The following is a 19,680-nucleotide window of genomic DNA, read 5'->3' on the forward strand; positions in this document are numbered from 1 at the left end:
GTAAATGATCAAAAATGGGATTGTAAGAATAAATAACATTCCAGATCGCTCAAAAGAAAATCGATATTTGTACCCCAAACCCAGATTTTATTCAAGAGTTGGACATTTTAAGGCTTTCTTTAGCACAAAACAGAGATGTTGCAGTAACTGACTCAGGATAAAGCACAGCAGTGTGACACCCCTGTGTATTACACGAATCAATATCCACCCATCACATTCGGTTGCACTTATTAAACTTTAAAATGTGAACAGAACAAAGGAATATTTCAATGCCCTTCACCAGTCACTAACCTTAATCTAACGTGTCACATGGTCCCTCAACTTCCCCTCTGCCAACTTTGTGCAAGAACTATTCGAGCAGAGATCCGTGTTAATCATCTCTCGCTGTTGAAGTCCCACTTCCACGGCAAACCCTTCGCACAGCTCGCCCGGGGAGACAGAGTGCGATTCTTCTCTCTGTCTGCGCAACCTGAAACAATCCAGCGCTAACAGGTCTGATGAATGTCATCCTGTCAAATACGCCAACTGTTTCAGCCCCTTATGGGAGCGTCTCAGTCTTTATTGATGCTTCAAATGTTCTGAAAGTGTTCGTTTCCTCATGCTACTAACAGCCAGAAAGTGCATGGTGGAAGCTATACTTGAATTACAAATGGGAAACGCATATTTGCATCAACAAGCATATGACATTATAATGTTGAGTATACCATACAGCACAGCGAATGCATTTTCAGAAAGTGGTATTTTAAAGTTGGATCGGGCAGCATAGTGGTCTGAAACTTTAAAAAGCTATATCGGACTGCTGCGAGCGGTTGGGTTTCGTGTCGACTTTATTATCTTATAACGGGGCTTTTATTTATTTATTAGCCTGGCAACTGGACGGTTTGCTGGATATGCTGTGTATAATTAATGAAGGGAGAACAGCTCTACTCCCAACACAGTGATACATAATCCCGCTCAAAGGAGGGAAGACAGGGCTACTCCCTGCAGGCTAATTAAATACGAACAGTGGTGCTGGCTGCGAGGGAGGGAGGAAGGAAGGGAAAAAGCGTAAGGAACACGGAGGGAGTCCACTCAAACTATTTTGCAAATACAAGTTTGACAAAAGCCTTATAAAACGGCCTATAACTTAGCACTGAGACTTCCTTTGAAGCAGCCATGCAATTCACTGCAATAGTGACTGTAAGAGGATCAACACTGTATTTGAGTAGTATGCAGGGATGAGTACAATTTCATCAAAATATAATGTTTAATTTACTTTTAAATGTACAGAATTTGTTTCATGATTCAGACTACACTGTTCACACAAGGGATGCTCTGATCGATCGGCCGGAGATAGGAGGCATAACTTACATTTCACAGGTATATTCTCCATCTGTAAATGTTAGAAAGTCATGCAAATATGTCCATTTTGCTCTCCGGAGAGGTCGAGCCTTCTGTCATTTAATCTCTGCTAAACTTCAGGCTTCCGTCAATGAGCACCGTTGCGGCCGTATGCATGCCCGGGAAACAGACAAAGCGCAATAAAATCAGATGGCACTCTTTGCATAAGATTAATTTGTTCCTGTATCGAACTACACTGGGACTCAAATGAGTCATAACTTGTTTTGTGAATTGGACTACACTGTATGTGTCACGTCCCAGTGGTGATCACAACTCTTGAAGAAGATGAAGAAGGACTAGGGAGAGGACTTCAGGAAACAACACTTTAATAGATACTTCACCACTGGTTAACATAGACTTAAATCTAGACATGTACGGAGACAGGTCTACAGACGGACATGTGACAGTATGATTTTAACTCACTAAAAAGATTTATTTGATTGTGCATCAAACCACACTGGTTGAGCTTTAAGTTCTTAATTTACTAAGAATAAGCAGCTCATAACAGTCATTCGTTCATGAATAATACTACAGTGATTGCATTGTGTGGTTTTGATTCCCTAAAAATCAAATCATAATGGGTGTTATCAAGAGCAGTCATTCAATCCCACAATGCACTGCAATAAGGAGTGTACAAACAATGTTCAACGGCTAGAGAATACCAATAATTCTGTGAGAGTTGGGCACTGAAAAAAATCCCACATCTGACCAGAAGATGGCACTCAAAGCTGAACCATCCATCCATTAATTTTCCAAGCCGCTGGTCCAATGTAGCTACAGCGTAATCAAGTACCTTTAAGACAAGTCATTTCACTCTGCGGCTATCTTTAAAGGACAATTTTTGGGCTGTAACAGCTCCGTGTTGCAAGCACCAATCCGGTTAGTTTTTTTTTTCTATAGACTGTACTCACAAAGGTATAACGATCAAGATAAACTTAAAAATTCCCCAGAGTTTTCCTTTAAGGGTGCTTTCACACTTGGTTCAAATGCCTGGACCGAACCCGAGTTCGATTGCTTGAGGGCCCCCTGCCCCCACTGACCTGTGGTCATATTATATTATTTGGGTCCGAACCGGGGTGCTTTTGCATCATCAAAGCAGCAGCTGTTTACTCGGTTGCTTAGTAACGACAGCCAGCGAAATGCGTTCCTCCCGTTCCTCCCGTCACTTTTATATTTTTGTTTTTGAACCGTTGCTTTTGTTACCAAAGCGTCAGTACGTAATGGCACTTGCGTCTATCAGCCGCGAATGCATTGCAAATGTTCTAAAGAATGCTGAAAACAAGCAGAAATGAGATCTACAGCTCTCTGCTTGCAGTATGTCAGTGACGCGAGTCAGGTAAATGAGAAACACACACAAAACACACATTTTTATCAACTCATGTCATTAATAGCGGTTCACTTACGCGATTTAGTACGATTGCTTTAACATCAGCAACGAACCGTACCGGAGTTCACACGAAACCAACCCCAGACCACCTTAGTGGTCCACCCTTTAAGCGGACTCGGGTACGGTTCGCGGGTGCGCACCTGAGTTTGGAAGACCGTGTTCACATCATCCAAACAAACCGAACTCTAATGTCAATCGAACCTGGGTGCTAGTGTGAAAGCACCCTAAAACAGCTCTCAGGCATTCAAGTTCAGCTCCTATCTCTTTGAATGGGGAAACATCAAATTCTCCAAAACTGTTTACCAAGCTTACAATTAAATTAAACACGTCTCAGAACACTGCCTGTTTCTATAACAACCAGAGCTTCTAATGGCAGCTGCAGTGAAGTGACTTTACAAATCAACGATTGGCCGTTTCATTTAGAAGGCGGGGCTTATTCGCCATATTGGGCTTTGCACTTCCTCCAATACTTAAGAGTGAACTGTCTTCCTATATATAAAGTCTTATTAAACAGCAAGCTCAAACTATGCACACTTCACTCAGTGTTTTTGACTCACCAAAAAGAACTGGCTAATACAAACAATTTATTCAGCTCTGACTTTTACTATTGCCACACTACTGGCAAACACATCATCCAAACTCTGAGGACAAAGCAGAAAGATTACACACTTTTTGTTAAAATCCCCATTCGTGCTGTTTGTCACAAGTAAGGGTAATTCATTTTAAAAAAGTAATTCCAGTGGTCCATCTACAAGATAAGGCATTTATGAATGTAGTACCTACTGTATAAAGAGACATCTTTGATTGCAAGACGAGAACAGGGACAGTAGCTTTGTGCGCTGATGATGAATGCCAGTGTAATCAAGCGGCGTGATTGCATTTCAGACACTAAACTCCCCAAAGCAACATTCTGACCTTCTCATCACGACCAGAAGGAGATGAATCTGTTTCTTTGCTGCATTGAAGATGCTATAATAAATTCTCACTCTTTAATAAACAACAAAAGAGAGCACAACATACAAGCATCCTGCAGTGGTGCGACATAAATGTTGATTACCACAGAAATGTATTTCATCCTTTAAACATCCGGATCCGGTCACATTAACCATTGTTCAATGAATTTTCATGGGCGAAATCCAATGATTTAAGTAGGAATCCATGCAATCTGGTGAGGGCAAAAGATTTCCCCATTCATACAGATGCAACACTGAAAGTGACACATCGCTACACTATTAACAAAAGACAATGGACTTTTTTGTCCATTTCACTGAAATTTGGATAATGTAACTGCACCTTTGCAGTGAAGCAATTACAATGGAAGTGAATGAGGCCGTTCCATGAGCTATAAAATAATCACAGTTTCAATAGTATAGCCACAAGATGCAAAAAAAAAATATATATATATATATAAAAAATATATAAATATATATATAAAAAATATATATAAATATATATATATATATATAATACTAACATGATTTTATTGCGATAAAATCCCATACTAATCTTTTAAGAGTAAAGCTATATGTAAAGCTATATCCAATTTTACACTTTGTTGCCATGGCAAATGCATGGCAATTAGGTTGTACATTTTAATATTGACATTAATGCTATTTGCAATACATCATTGCTTCTGTTCTGTTTACCCTGGAGGAGTTATCACTGCTTCTATCCATGCTAGGCTATACATGGATGCTTAGGGACTTCATGTTCTGGACAGAACCATACAGCCAATCTAAACTATATGCTAATTCTGTATCACTTTGACGATAATGAGCCTGACAGAAATAGGTTTTAATTATCTATTTAATGCATCAAACCATCTTGATCCAATCTAAACGAGTGCTGAGTAGGCATCACCTAGCTGGGGGGAAAAAAATCCTCTTTTTCAAAACTACTGCCTTGAGCAACACAAAATTGATGTCATTTGAAAGCTTCAAGTCTGAGGTTTACAATGAAGCCAATTTGATTAACTCCTAAGTAGTGCTGAGTTATTTGCAGATAAAAAAATCCTAATTTATTAAATACTTTTTTGTACTATGTACTGCAGTGTGTCAAAAAGTCATGTCTCATATGTCATTTGAAAGGTCTCACAGAGTAGAATACAACATGTATATAATTGCTTTGGGCGTTGACTAAACTTAAGCGAGTTTTTGTATGCGAAGCCCCGCAAGAGCAATATGTTAATAATAATATACGGGTGCACCATTTATGTCACGTTTTCACAAGTAATTTCCTTAAACAAAATGGTATATCATTATTTACAGCAAATTCTCACAATTAAAATTAGTCCACAATAAACATAATCCATTGTGTCGATCACAAGATATTCCTTACGGAGGTAAAATTATTTCGCCCATTAGGGGAGTCAAGGGCAAAAAAAAAAAAAAAAAAAAAAAAAAAAATATATATATATATATATATATATATATATATATATATATATATATATATCTGTCTTTTATCTGCAGTTTCTCACCATGCGAACATCCAAATGTAATTTTGTTTAAAATCTAAAAATGTCAAAAGTTTTATATTAAATTATACCTATTTTTGACTCTCCTTGTTATAGTTTTGAAGTTATGAGTCTTCACTTTTCTGAATGTCACTCAGAAAAATAACTAAACAGCCTTCAGGGCTTTAACAGAAGAATAAATGTAGGCACATTTGTAAAATTATTTTAAAAAAGCTTTACACTCTCAAAACATTATTCCCCAGAACAAAAATTGGGCCCAAAGTACTTGATTTTAAACACTGGTTAATGAGAAAATGGCATTCAAAAGTTCAATTTGTACTTCAGCTTAGCACCATGTGTGGTACTGTATTGGTCTTGGCTCTGATATTATCCATGCATTGACTGACAGGAAGGTGTGGCCAGTGGATTTTCTTCATCAGCCCGCCAATAATGCAGAAACTGACTGGTAGTATGAAACTAGACGCACTAATTACCATAATCAGTGTTCTTTCTTTTGCTTCATGATATAAGGAGCAAACGAAAGAACAATCTGACCCCTTTGATCTGCTCCTGTCAGAACAATGAAGGTCACCGAAAACGAGGTGGAATTTAGATCTAGCACTGGCATGGAGACTTTAATCAAAAGGCAAAACTGCAGGAGGGTTGGCGAAATTTTTGACAAATGTAAGAAAAAAAGAAAGAAAAAAAGGTTCCTTTGTAAAATGTAAGATAATTTCATTCCATTTCTGTAATTCAAGTGTTATTCTATTCAAGGGTCATTCAGTGAATTTTAGAAGATTATTAACATTCTATTCAACAAATAAACAAGCCAGTTATGTTTTAGTATTATTCACATACTATTATAGTATTCATTTATATTTTGAATTAACTTTTACTTCAGATATTCAATAAAGTACTTCAGCGTTTTTATATTTTCAATAATTCTGTTAAGCTATGTTTATTTTTACTATAGTTTTAGCAATTTTAGTACTCAACTTTATAGAAGCTTGTTTCTGCCACAGAATAAAAAATAAAATAAAAACATAATTGCAACTTTTAACTTGTTATTTAGGATTTTTTCTCTAAGAATTGCGAGTTTATTTCTTGTAATTGCAAGTTTACATCTTGCAATTATTACTTTTTTTTCTCAGATATAAAGTCGCAATTCTGGAAAAAAAAAAGAAATAAATTGGACTTTATAACTCGCAATTCTTACTTTATATTTATTTTCTCAGAATTGTATCATGAAGTCAGAAATGTAAATAAAGTCTCTTTTTTATTTTTTGTTTAAGTTATAACTAATATTTACAGTACAGTTCAGCTTTATTTCAATTAAAAAAGTCTATTTTCAATAGTAAACAATATATTTTAATATATTGGTGTTATAGTTCTGCCTTTAAAAGATTATTAAACAAAATTGATTACCATACAAAATCATGGTAACAGTTGACATTTTAAGATTAACCACTCACTGTTATAAACACCCTTTATCGGTGCAAAAAAAAGAGCAAATAAAGTACTCCATTTGCCATATAGTCAAGCACACTTGGCATAGGCGCCATAAGAAAAGGCAAAGAGTTCAGAGTATCGGCTCTAGATAATTAAAACTTAGACAGAGATAAATTCCATGGCCTGTTAATTACACAGAGGTGGGCAGAAATGGCAGAGAGCCCACCAGCGGTGGATACAGAGACCTGTTCTTTCTAACAATTTGCATTTGTAGAGCACATGTAAAAGACACTCAGAAGAGCACTGAAGAAAGCCACTCTGAATTAACTAATGGTTGTAGATAATGGTAAAGTGGGAAGAAACGCATCCTAAATGCTATTCGGATTATGATTACACGTGTGAAGGAATTAAAGTGGGTTCCTTGAAGTTGGGAACTAGAAGTGAATGTGAAGTGCACTTCAAAGTGTGTAAAAAGACTCTCTGGTATCATTTTGTCAATGAATCTGCCAATCTGCCAAATCCCCCTCATCCTGTACATATAAGCGCAGCATATGAACAATTTAGTTGTAGAGTAAGACTGAAGGCTTGTTGATTTTGATGACAACACTAAGAACAGTGTATTTTTTAGAAGGAAATTGTCATTCCAAAGCACCATCCTTCACTTTATCTACAATAGCAAGCCCTCTGTAGAAAAAACATGAACATAAGCTTCTAAATTACTCAACATGCACGACTCGTGTCAGTTTCAGACTCTGACGTAAGGCGACATACAAATCTTATAAAAGCCATAATTTGTGCCTTTGTGTTAAACTGCTCAAGTGTGGCACTGAAAATCGCATTACAGCCCACTGAAAGCAAAGAAAAACCTCTGTGAGAACTTTTGACCCGAGATGCACTGGGAAAATGGAGACTTGCACATTCAGTCAGTGGTGTATGTTTCAGTCTGGCAAGGTTGTTAAGGTGGACAGACTGATTTTAGAACGGCTGATCCCAGCTGTGATTTGATGCCAGGATGACTGAGGTTTTGACATGAACTCCTTAACTGTCACGTCTCAATCATCTGGTATAGCTCAGCAGGGCCTTAATATAAGCACTGCTTAAAGGGATAGTTCACCAAAAATGAAAATGTCTAGCTTCCAGCAGACCTCCTTCCATATTTAACTTAAAACAAAAGTGTAACTGGTGCGATGACATTGGACGTAGCATAAGCATTTTGAACTGCGAGAGGAGTTACACTTTCTGCATAAGTTGATGGAAGGCAGTCCACTGAAATCTAGATATTTAAAGAAAGGGTATGTAAGATTGTGGCCAAAACTGGTACTGGAATCACTATCCCCTCTCCCCCTACTCCTGATTTGAGGTATCCAGATAGGCTGCAGCTGTGGTAACTAGAGCAGATCTGGCAACCCAAATGCCGAAACACTACTGACTTCATGATTGTTCGATAGGTGGAGGGTGGAGCTTCAGGCCAAAACACAACACGTCAAAGTTGAGGGCTGCAACAACAACTTTTAAATGACAATATCCTGGCCAGACTAATGTTGTCAGTGATATAAGTATTTGAAATTAACATGATTTCTTAATGTCTAGTGACATATCAGGGCCATTTTATGATTCATTGAAATATATTTCTTACATACAGTTCCTTTAACTTTATATCATTTTAAATATGGGTATTTTATTAACACAAAGCTATCAATAAGCTTCAAGCCTTTATTAACCCCCCGGAGCCGTGGATCACTTTTATAATGGATGGATGCACTTTTTTTTGGCCTTCAAATTTTAGGCTGCCATTCACTGCCATTATAATCCTTGGATTAGTCTGGATTTTTTATTTATTTATATATAACTCTGTTTTCATCTGAAAGAAGAATGTCATAAACTCGTAGGGTGGATTAAGGGTGAGTAAATTATGGCATAATTTACATTTTTGGGTGAATTATCTCTTAAAGGTGCGGTATGTAATATTGACAGCTAGTGGTTGAAATAGGTACTGTTCAAATTCAAAATATTGGAGAGTGTTGTTTCCCCTTCCTCAGACTCGATGCTCATGCAGGCGAGGCTTTTTAGGTCGCATTCCGACACGGAACGCACATTTCAAAGTAGAATAACTGGCTGTATTGTTTTCCAGAGAAACAAGTAGGTGAATTTAGAATGTTTCCTAAATATCTGCAAACATATGCCATTTTTATGCTTTAGTAAAGTGAAAAACTTATATACAGCACCTTTAAACATTACAATTCTGTCATCATTTACTCCACCCTAATTGGTAACACATGAAAGCATTGCTATTGTTAATTGAAAACAGTATTATGCATTTTCCTTTTTAGCTGAACTGTCCTTTTAAGAGAGGGTGTACAAGGTACAGCAAAAAACTACAGAACAATGCACTGTAACTGCATGTACTGAAATCTGATGAATCTACAAACATCTATCTTATTAAATTCATTGCCGGAGAAACAAATAAGTGCCCACCTGCCTTAACATGTTTCTCATCAAGCAGATGGAATCAATACCTGAAAAAAATGTACCGTTTCTCGTGTGAACCCAACGACACAATCTGAACCTCTATACAAGTCATTTCCATGTTAATGAATGATATATTTAAATATCTGGCAAGGAGAAAACCTCATTGTCAAGGCAAACTAATCTCTGACAGAATGATATGGCATACGCAGATTACATTTATGAAGCCTGATGGAAATAGAGAGATGGGGTCCAACCAGGAATATAGGGATTTGAAAGAAATTAATTATATTCTGTTTCCTTGTGCTTTTCCCATGGTGGGAAGATAGTCTCTGTATGATTACTGAGGTGCTTCTAATGCATAGACAAAGAGAAAAAGAAGAGGATTAATAAACACAAGCCACACAGAGTGAATGGGTTTCCTTGTTTCAAACCTCCTTGATTTACAGTATAGTCATGTAAATATTTGCATGCTTAAAGGGATTATTTACCAAAGAATAAAAAATATGTTTACTCAGCCTCATGTTTTTCCATACATGAGATACGTTTCCTAAAAGAACCGATAGCTACACAGTTCACGGATTCAGTGTTCACTGAAATCGTAAATCAAAGGAACATTCGCAAACAGCATCGTAAAGTTGTGTCTTGACTAGTTAGATCAAATATGGATATTTTTTCTTACAGAAGACCTCTTCAGAAGACCTTCATTAACCCCTCCGGAGCCGTGTGGAGTACATTATAATGGATGGATGCACTTTTTGAGCTTCGAACTGGGCTGCCATTCACTGCCTTCCTTTAATTCTATTTGTCTGAAAGAAGAATGTCATATACAACTATGATAGCTTGAGGGTTAGTTTTAATTTTTGGTAAATTACCCCTTTACGAAGCAAGTTAATTCATTAAAATGCTCCTCTCTTTTACTTGAAGAATGTTGTTGCCAATCCAATGAAAATCAATGGGGTTCAGTGTTGTTTTTGACCCTATTGACTTCCATTATCTGGATGAAAAACCTCTGCAATCTTTTTAAAAAATCTGAACAAAAAATGGAAAATACACTTCCTCTGAGTTCCAAACCTCTTAAGCATGCACAAGGATGTGGACAATCCAAACGCTTGTGAGAAAAAGATGAATGCAGCTGGAGCCACAAGGCCATTTGTCCTGTGAACCACCACTCATCAGTCTTTTCTCAGCTTTGCTGTCGTCCCAAATGCAAACGCAAAGAGGAACAGGCTATTTCCTTCTTGGAGCAAATATCATTTTCAGCTATGCTGCTGGTCTTGTTCCTTTATTAGCAGCCAGCAGCTGTGTTCACAATGGCCAAAGCTTGGGAGCTGTCCAGTGCTGAAAACACAGAATAAAAATACCAGGAAACAAGGAGGACGGAGCGCCTCAAGTAGCACTGTGCAAATTGCTGGCATAATTATCAGGCTGCTTTTCCTTCTGGGCCTTTCCCACAGGGTAAGCGATAAAACATTTTCTAAATGAATCTTTAAACCGCAAGGTAGTGTGTTTTTGTCTGAGCGGGCCTGCGAGCCAAATTAAATCTATTCAAGACAGAAAAAGAATTAATGCTAAAAAGAAATTAAAATTAATCTTTTCTTTTCCCTCTGCAAAGTTAAACTCTTACAGTCCCATTTCGAATCCAGCAAAACACAGACCAGGTGTCATGATTCATTTACGGTGTTTAAGGCGGCAAATGGCCGTTCTGAATAATGTATTCCATCTAGTCTGAGCACCGATAAATATTCAGACTTTGGGCAAAGGCGGATTGGCGGCTGACACATGTAGTAGAGACAGCAGCTGCCAACCGGTTCCTCTGGCTCATGGGATTAGACACAGCTACTCTTTCTTGTCAGCTGTCAATCAAGAGTGTGTGCACACACGGTAAGACACCAACCTGGAGAAATGCAGGCATAAATTAAGACATTTACCGACCGCCAACTCTCCATAATTAAACACAGCCTTTGTCACATTTTCGTCACAAAGAAAGTAGTCAACATTCTTCAACGTGACTTATGCAGGAACACAAAACTAGCATGAAGATTCCCTAAATTGCAATTTCCTGTGTAATTTTAATAGACTTGGTCCATTAAGCAAGGAGCATGCTAATTTACAACAAGGACATTATCTCCAGGAATTCAAAGGCATTTAGCTGTCTGGATGCTATTCAAATACAATTTCAATTCCACCTGTCAGCGCAGCACCCCCAACCCCAGCACCCCCCACCCCCATTTGATTGTTGGCACTAAGCTACCCAGTCAAGCGGAAACGCGCATTATTAAAATGTGAGAATCAATCAAGTGCCCTCTAAAAGTCATCTAACGCCAAAACTGGTGCGCTCCGAGGCAATTTCCACTTTTTTCTTCAAAAGACAACATGCTCAGAGGTGCTCCACTGGCATTTATGAATATACGGGGAGAAGAAGAGGGCGCTCAGATAAAGAGCAGAATGGATGCCCCAAGGAGATATACCGAGGTTCTGAAGCCAGCATGAAAGGCTGCTTGGTTTGGCAAGCCTGCGCTTCTCCACTGGGACTTGGGGTTGGAAAGAAAGGTCTTTGAACCTGGAGGCACTGTATTGGTGCACTCACCCTGATATAGATGCAAACAGCATAGGGTTGCTTGAGGGTGACAGGGTGTGTGTTTAGTGACACAGCCTCAGCAGACACACATATGTTTATGAGGTGAATTAAAAATAAGGATAGACTCATACTAAAATTCGTGTCTATACAGGTAAAACAATGTTTATGGCAGATAACTAATAAGCAGACAATATTATTATTTCTAAATAAAATCTAGTCATCTTATATGCTACAAGTAATATCACACACACAGTGAAAAAAAGACTTAATTCTTCTTTCGCAAGTATTTGCATGCAGCTTTTTTAAGTAGATTTCACATATGGAATTAAGTAAACTCTACTAAACTTAGTAAAGTCAAATGAAAAAAGAAAATAATTAACTTTGACTTGGCCAGTAAACGTTTGTTTTAGTTTCTGCTTAGATGTAGTTTACTTTGCAATACTTTTTACTCAAACAATAAAACGCTGAATTAAATCAATCAATCAACTTTATTTATATAGCGCTTTTACAATCACGATTGTGTCAAAGCAGCTTCACATTGTCAAACAGGACAATACTGCAACAAAGTTAGATTTGGCTGTACAGTCGTTCTGGAGAAAACAGTGATGTTATCATCTTATTTTAATTTATCATAAAGCGACAATGTTGGCAGATCAGTATTATAGTTTATAGAATTAAATAAAACCTAGTTCATACATTTTATTTGTATATTTAGTTGAATAACTTTGATGATAATTTTAGTGTCCCCAACTGAGCAAGCCAAGGCAAAGGCGACAGTGACAAGGAACCAAAACTCCATCAGGGCATGATGGAGAAAAATAAACCTTGGGAGAAACCAGACTCAGTCGGGGTGCCAGTTCTCCTCTGGCCTATTAACACACCGTGTATGATTATTATTCTGGCAACCTAACAGGTCAGAAATCATGCCACTCATAAAATGCCACTCTTTTTATGATGTAACGAGTACATCAGGTGTTATTGGGAAGTGTTCCCGGTTCCGGCTGACCTAGTTAATGCAGCCTAACAATCAGTCAATTGATTTGAATAATGAAAGTTAAAAACGTTCTATGTGTATGCCATTGTAAAGAAATGCGTTTTTAGCCTAGATTTAAACTGACAGAGTGTGTCTGCTTCCCGAACAATACTAGGAAGACTGTTCTGTGTACATAAGTGTATGCTTTACTTAGAAACCGCTAAGTAAATAATACAATAGATATCGACACCATATCTATATAGTAGAAGTAATGCGTTTACTGAACAAAGAGAACTCAATTTTTGCTACACACGGTAACTCACCCTGATATAGATGCAAACAGCATAGGGTTGTTTGGGGGTCAATGGGTGTGTGTTTAGTGACACAGCCTCAGCAGATTCAATGGATCGTTTTTGAGTATGAATGTGTTATTTTGAGCAGAAAATTAACTCCAAATGCCACAAAATGGAACGTAACTAAACCTAACAACAAACGCAATGATAAAACAGTATAAATACAGCTGGAAAACTGCGAAAAATCAACCTCATTAATTATTCAAACCCCAGTGCATGATAGGAACACCAGTGCCAGAAAAGTGAATTGAGTATTAATATAGAATTTACTTTGTTTTTTGAATTCTTACCTGAAATTTTTCACGTTTTTTTTTTTGTAGTATTTTACTTCACCACAGAATCATTTTTATACTGTATATATACAGTATTCATTTTTCTTTGGCAAGCTCCAGTTTTTGGAATCAAAATCTGGTATTTTGGTAAATCGATGTGCCGTTAGTTATTATACCGCGATATCTGGCTGTCCCATTGGTGGTCAAACTTTGGTCTCAAACTTTGTCGTATGACGTGGCTAGAAATCGGCAACCCTCAACAAAAATGTTGATGCAAACCATTGCCATCATGAACACCCCATACAAGAATAAGTGTATATTTTTTGGAGTTAAAAATCACAGACAAGACGAGAAGAGAGCTCTCTTAGAACCTTACCACTCAGCAACCAATTTGCTGCAAAACAGCTGCTTGAAATTTCCCCAGGGTACCTGGAGCCACAACTTGCACCACTTTCTATTTCTGATTTTCTTTGACAAATAACACACATCTTCACATTCACGAGTCACTCTGTTGTACTTTTCTATTGTCAGCATCAAGACTTGTTGCAGACAGATGCAAGAAACACCTGGAGTGCTCCGTCAGGTAGAGACTCAGGGGTTCAGACCGAAAGGAGACAACAGAGACAGTCATGACAGAATGCCAAGAGAAATCCGGGTCTGTCTTCCTCTCCCACCAGCTACACGCTGTCGTCAAGGCGGGCACAAGACTGGCAGCGCTCAGCACTTGTCAGCTTTAAACAGCTTCCAGCTGACACTCTGCAAATGAGAAAAACAATGCGGGGTCCCTTTCGATCCCCAAAATTCTCACTCGATGTTTTTGATGGAATTTCTTTCAAGCACTTCACATCAAGGCATTACTGCAAATGACAGCTTGAAGGTGGGGGGTTATATCAAGGCAAGAAAAATGAATCCTGTTTACCCCATATTACAAATGAACATTCAGACACTTATAATGTTACAGTAGAGCAATGTAGATAGAGTCGCATTAGTTACTTTCCAAATCACTTCATATTTGAGAAGATAAGTAATTAACCGGTCTGAGAACAGAACACATACTTGTTTTTAGACCTTATATAGCACTCTACTTTTCATATATTTGATATCTGACCAGAACACACATTATGTCAATAAAAACATTGCTCTTCAATAGACTTAAATATCGTGGTGCTCCTGGTTTTGTCCCCTTGAATGTCCTCACTGAGGGACTGCGCTTAGCAAGGGGGCTGTGTATAACCTGTCCTGAACACAAAACACCCTACACCACATTATACATTAATAATGAAGCAAGACGCAATCAGTTAAGCATAATAATATCCCGTGTTCTCACCTTCTCTGAAGTAAAGCGCGTCGTCGCCTCAGAAAGTCCACAGGAATGCCGCGTCGCATCAGATACAGCAGAGCAGGTGACAACAGTCGCTGAGGTAAACCATTCAAAAATGTATAAATCTGTTCAGCCTCACAAATGTGTTGAAACTGACTCCTTCGTTTAAAAAAAGCATTCAAAAAGCACAGCGTTTCTCCTCAGCCTGCGTCTCGTGCGGCGCTCGTGCAGAGAAGAGCTCGAAACGGCGCGCACTTCGCCGGTCGCGAGGAGACACTGAACAAAAGCGCGTGCGGAGTCTCACAGCGTTTCCCCCCTCACCTCACATCACCAAAAAAGAACGGAGCAGATGCTAAGGCAAAAGAGTGCGTTAAGATGGTATAGCCAATTCTCTGTGGACTTCGGTGGGGGGATGGATAATATTTTGCACAATATATCAGCGATTTCCTTTGTTTGGTCATTTGATTGGGGCTGCGAACTATAAAGAATTTGGTGGTTACAAAATAAACTATGTTTTTTTATAAATATGGCAATATTTATAATACTGTACTGAAAATATTGAAAATATTGAAAACACATATAGCAGTGTTTTCAAATCACCAAGTGCCACAAAAGTTATATTATTACTAGTATGTCATAATGCGTTAAAAATAGCAAAAAGAAGTCAGGTTAACCATAGCAACATCGGCAAAATACTGTACCAATATTATGATTTTTTTGTTAAACATAAGTGTTAATCACAAATGTGACTCTGAACCACAAAACATAAGGGTCATAAGGGCCAAATAATAATGGCACTGAATAAATGAGCTTTCCATTAATGTATGGTTTTTTAGGATAGGAAAATCTGAAATCTGAGGGTGCAAAAAAATCTAAATATTGAGAAAATCGCCTTTAAAGTTATACAAAGTAAGTCCTTAGCAATGCATATTTCTACTAATAATACATTTTGATATATTTACAGTAGGATATTTGCAAAGTATCTCATTAAAACTTGATCTTTACTTGATTTTTGGCATAAAAGAAAAATCTGTCATTTTGCCCCATACAATATATTTTTGGCTATTGCCACAAATATACCCGTGAGACTTTATGACTGTTTTTTTTTGTTTCACTTCAGGGTCACATATCTTCTCTAGGTTACATTTATTAAACATTTAATGAGTATGAGCATATTCATTTGTAAAATAATAGCCTACAGTTCCACCAACCTTTCACATAAATGTTTTATAGAGGTTTTTTTACATAAAACTTTATGATTCGTATAGTTGTTATAAGTACATTGCAATCCTTTATATTGCCAACTTTCTTCTTTGCACATATTTATGCATATATGTATTGCACCGTCCATATCTTTCCATTGTCCCTTATTTGACAAATGTCCGCACAAATAGCCATTCTTTGTATTCCGACCCATCTACCAATTCTTCTGTTTGCGGATGAATAAATCATCTCAGCGTCACGAGGTGCCTTTAGAAAAAGCTCTGACCTGCCCTCTGTTTTATGACAGAATAATGATGTCCCTCGAGATGCTGCAAATCTGTTCCTTGGGGCCACGCTGTGGTCCACTGACACACATTTCACCCGACCCACAGAAGCCCACTCACTTAAAACTACCCCGAGTTCAGACGTTCATCACATTTATCACTGTCGTTCGATTACAAATGTTACTGTGTAAACAAATCACAACAAACCACAAAGCCTCTGCTCAGTGTTGCTGTTGTGATGCTGCATCCCATAATGAACATAGCAGCGTCTCCTGCCCAGTCTATGATAGAAAATAACTGTCTTTTTTGCTTTGAAGCCCTCAAATGTTGCAGCTGATCATTAGCGTACATTAGGGACAAAATAACCATTATACTTCACTGAAAAGAGATTATTTCTTAAACAGAATGTTTGAATAAATGCCAATCATAAGCTAAATATAATCTTGGCAGCAGGGCTCTTTGAAGGGGAATGGTGGGGATTTAAAACAGTAGGCTAATTGGCTTCATAATGGCTGTCCGTGGCTTTATAGCAAAAAAAAAAAAAACATGAACACGAGAAATAAGATTTCTCTGTCTAACAGCATTGGGAGAAAATACCCTGATGACATGAATATAACAGATAGTCTCCCAAAAAAAATATATGCCCTATTGTTCCAGACTCCCTCAAAACGGTATTGTCAAGGGACAAGCGTAATACATACTGCCACACAAATCCATTATTTAAACAGCTGACAATGTGACGGTCAGTGAACAAAGGACTCCTCGCAGGACACACAATATGGACGATTTTCATTGGTTCTCCAGCTGACTACATTAATACAGTTTCTTTTTTTTAACGACAATTTCCAGACTTTCCTCTCCATCATCATCACAGCAAGTCTGATTTCAGCAATCCGTAACAAAAACATCTCTGAGGAAAATAGGCAGCGAACAAGATGTAACCATTCAAAAATAGGCACAGACTTGCATTCCCTTTATCTGGGGAATTAAATTCATACTAACTGCTACGTAGCAGAATACGATGCTTGGAAAAAATAATGCTGAAATCAAATTTATACAAATGTGCTTGGAATATTTACATTTATTTGTAGATGCTTTTATGCAATGCGACTTATATTGGCAGTGACATGGCGGACGGGGCCCCGAATGCAATTTTTTACCAAGGGGGCCCTGCAGATTCACTCTACACCATAATGTCATAATGTTAAGTCAAATTTTCCTTACATATAACCAATGTTAGGAAAAGTAATGCGTTACAATAGTGTGTTACTCCCTATAAAAGTAACTAATTGGGTTACTTAGTTACTTTTTATGAAAAGTAGTGTTACTTACATTTTAGGGCTTGCTTGTTTGTTTTTAAATAATGCAGAATGAACACGGGGACAGGAGAGTTGTGACACTTTACTAGTTACTTGAAACAATAATCTGATTACATAACTCATGTTACTTGTAATGATTTACCCCCATAATTGTATAAAACTATGTGATTTTATAATATCATTAATACAAGGGTCTGAAACTCTAAAGCCTGTTTTCGGGGGACCGTGGAGCCCTGCTGGTCTAAGATACTGCAGGGGGTCTGTGAACAGATTATAAAACATATGGACATATCAGTTGCTACTTTACATAGGGCCCAATGACCCCCCCCCCCCCCCCCCCCCCCTTATATCTGAACGTTTTGTAGATTCCATTGTATTGCTTTAATTAAATACTAATAATTAAAAAGCATGTCTAATGATTTAATTCACTGAGAAAACAAATATTTCAGAAATTCTGTTTCTATTTTTTTTCTGGCAATCAAATTATATTATATATATATTATGAACCATAAACATTCATTTAATTATATGAAATTAGACATTTCAAAAAAAAATATTAAAATGTTTATTATTAGCATTAGAGTTAGTATTATTATTACACTTAGACATATCTAAAATCTACTCTACAACAGTAATATATTTCTGTCAAAATTTCAAGTTAAAATTAACTTATATTTTGACAGGTCGCTGTGAAGACCTCTGTGTGTTTATGATATGTCAATAGTTTTTCTCAAATGAAACATTAAAATGCTTGTGACTCTGGAGATGTATTCACGTCCTCATATAGTGAACATTGCACGCGTCATGCACGCTTCATTGTGCGTGTGTGTGTGGGGGGGGGGGGGGGGGGGGGGGGGGTTGATATAACCATTATTACCATTATAAAACCACAATGATTTATTTCTCATCCACCCGTGATTTATTGGAATGCTATTTTTTTTATATATATATTTTTATATATATATATATAGCCTTTTATATATATATATATTTTTTCTATATTTTTGTAGCCCGTCTGGAAAACACATAGCCCTAGGACGTTTGGGCTTTGTGAGCCCTGGAAGTCTGATCCCGAATCGCAATGAACCAACAAATTAGGAATTATCCAGCTTGTGACAACATGCCTAGGTATGTTTTGTTAGACATGTACACATAATCAATAGATATTAAATGATCTGTAACAATGCAATAGTATAGCATATTAAAAAAAAACATGTTTTACTCATATAAGTGTGTTGCACCATTCCTGTCGGACCCAATATAGAAGGCACAGCATTGTGTTTTAATCTCATTATGTCTTCAAATCCAGTGTTGACCTGTGTCTTGTCTGCAAACGATTACCTTGCTATCGGCATGTTTATTGCACGTTTAGCTACATGAGTCAGTGGGCGGGGCTACAGAAGAAGGCGTACACATTTATCTGAAGAGGCGGTTTTTCGCACTTCTAATACGTCATTGGATGCGTTTACATGCACGTTCTTTATGCTTACGCCGTTTATGACCTTACTCTGATAAAAGAAAACGGGTTCCCACGTTTACATGACCATGTTCATTGTCGGCTTATTAGGCATAATCGGCTTAAAGAGCGCATGTGTGCTAGGTGACAAGCGCAAACTTACAGCGGATTTAAATGCATCCAGACAGAGCGAGCTAGCATTTTGCATGAAATAAGGACATATATCACAAACACAGACTCTTAAGACCCAGAATATTGTAAAGATGTGTTCTCGTCTCATGGAGCAGAAGTAGAAGAGGTTCAGTCAAATCGCTGCATCTGTAACTGCATGAGGGATAATATGAGGAGAAAATCTCCCGCTGACATGGTGCACACTTTATTTAACATCACAACTGACATAACATATGGAATACTCCGAGTCAGATACGGACACACATTATTATTTTTGACGTCACTACAAGGAGATAACCCGGTTTATTAATAAAGTCATGTAAACGCGGTTTACTTGCATTGTCAGCTTACTGGATGTAAATGCACTCATTTATTTGAGAGCCTCGTTTTCTGGGCCTGGTGTCTATAAAAGCTGTTCTTTTACTAACAAGAAAGTTTTCAGCTCTGAACTTACAGGATATTCTTATATTACCATGATCTTTTAAATATCACACGCTCAAGGGAAAGTAGATTTCTAAATTCATCACCCTGTGCTGACCTGATTTTTGTTTATTCATAGGAACTGATACAAATTCTGTGAAATTCCACATTATACAGTAAATTCCGTTTT

The 19,680-nt window shown here is 37.5% G+C and overlaps 1 protein-coding gene across 1 annotated transcript in view; it reads right to left on the reverse strand.

Moving 5' to 3' along the window:
• Positions 1–14,940, reverse strand: part of ncanb (neurocan b) — a 142,931-nt gene extending 127,991 nt beyond the window's left edge. The window contains exon 1 of the mRNA XM_067415880.1: positions 14,644–14,940. Coding sequence (XP_067271981.1) covers positions 14,644–14,702 — 59 coding nt within the window. The 5' untranslated portion in view covers positions 14,703–14,940. The remainder of the gene's footprint in view (positions 1–14,643) is intronic.
• Between the last annotated feature and the right edge of the window lie 4,740 nt (positions 14,941–19,680).

The sequence above is a fragment of the Pseudorasbora parva genome, chromosome 14 (assembly GCF_024679245.1).
Source record: "Pseudorasbora parva isolate DD20220531a chromosome 14, ASM2467924v1, whole genome shotgun sequence".
Classification (NCBI taxonomy): Eukaryota; Metazoa; Chordata; class Actinopteri; order Cypriniformes; family Gobionidae; genus Pseudorasbora; species Pseudorasbora parva.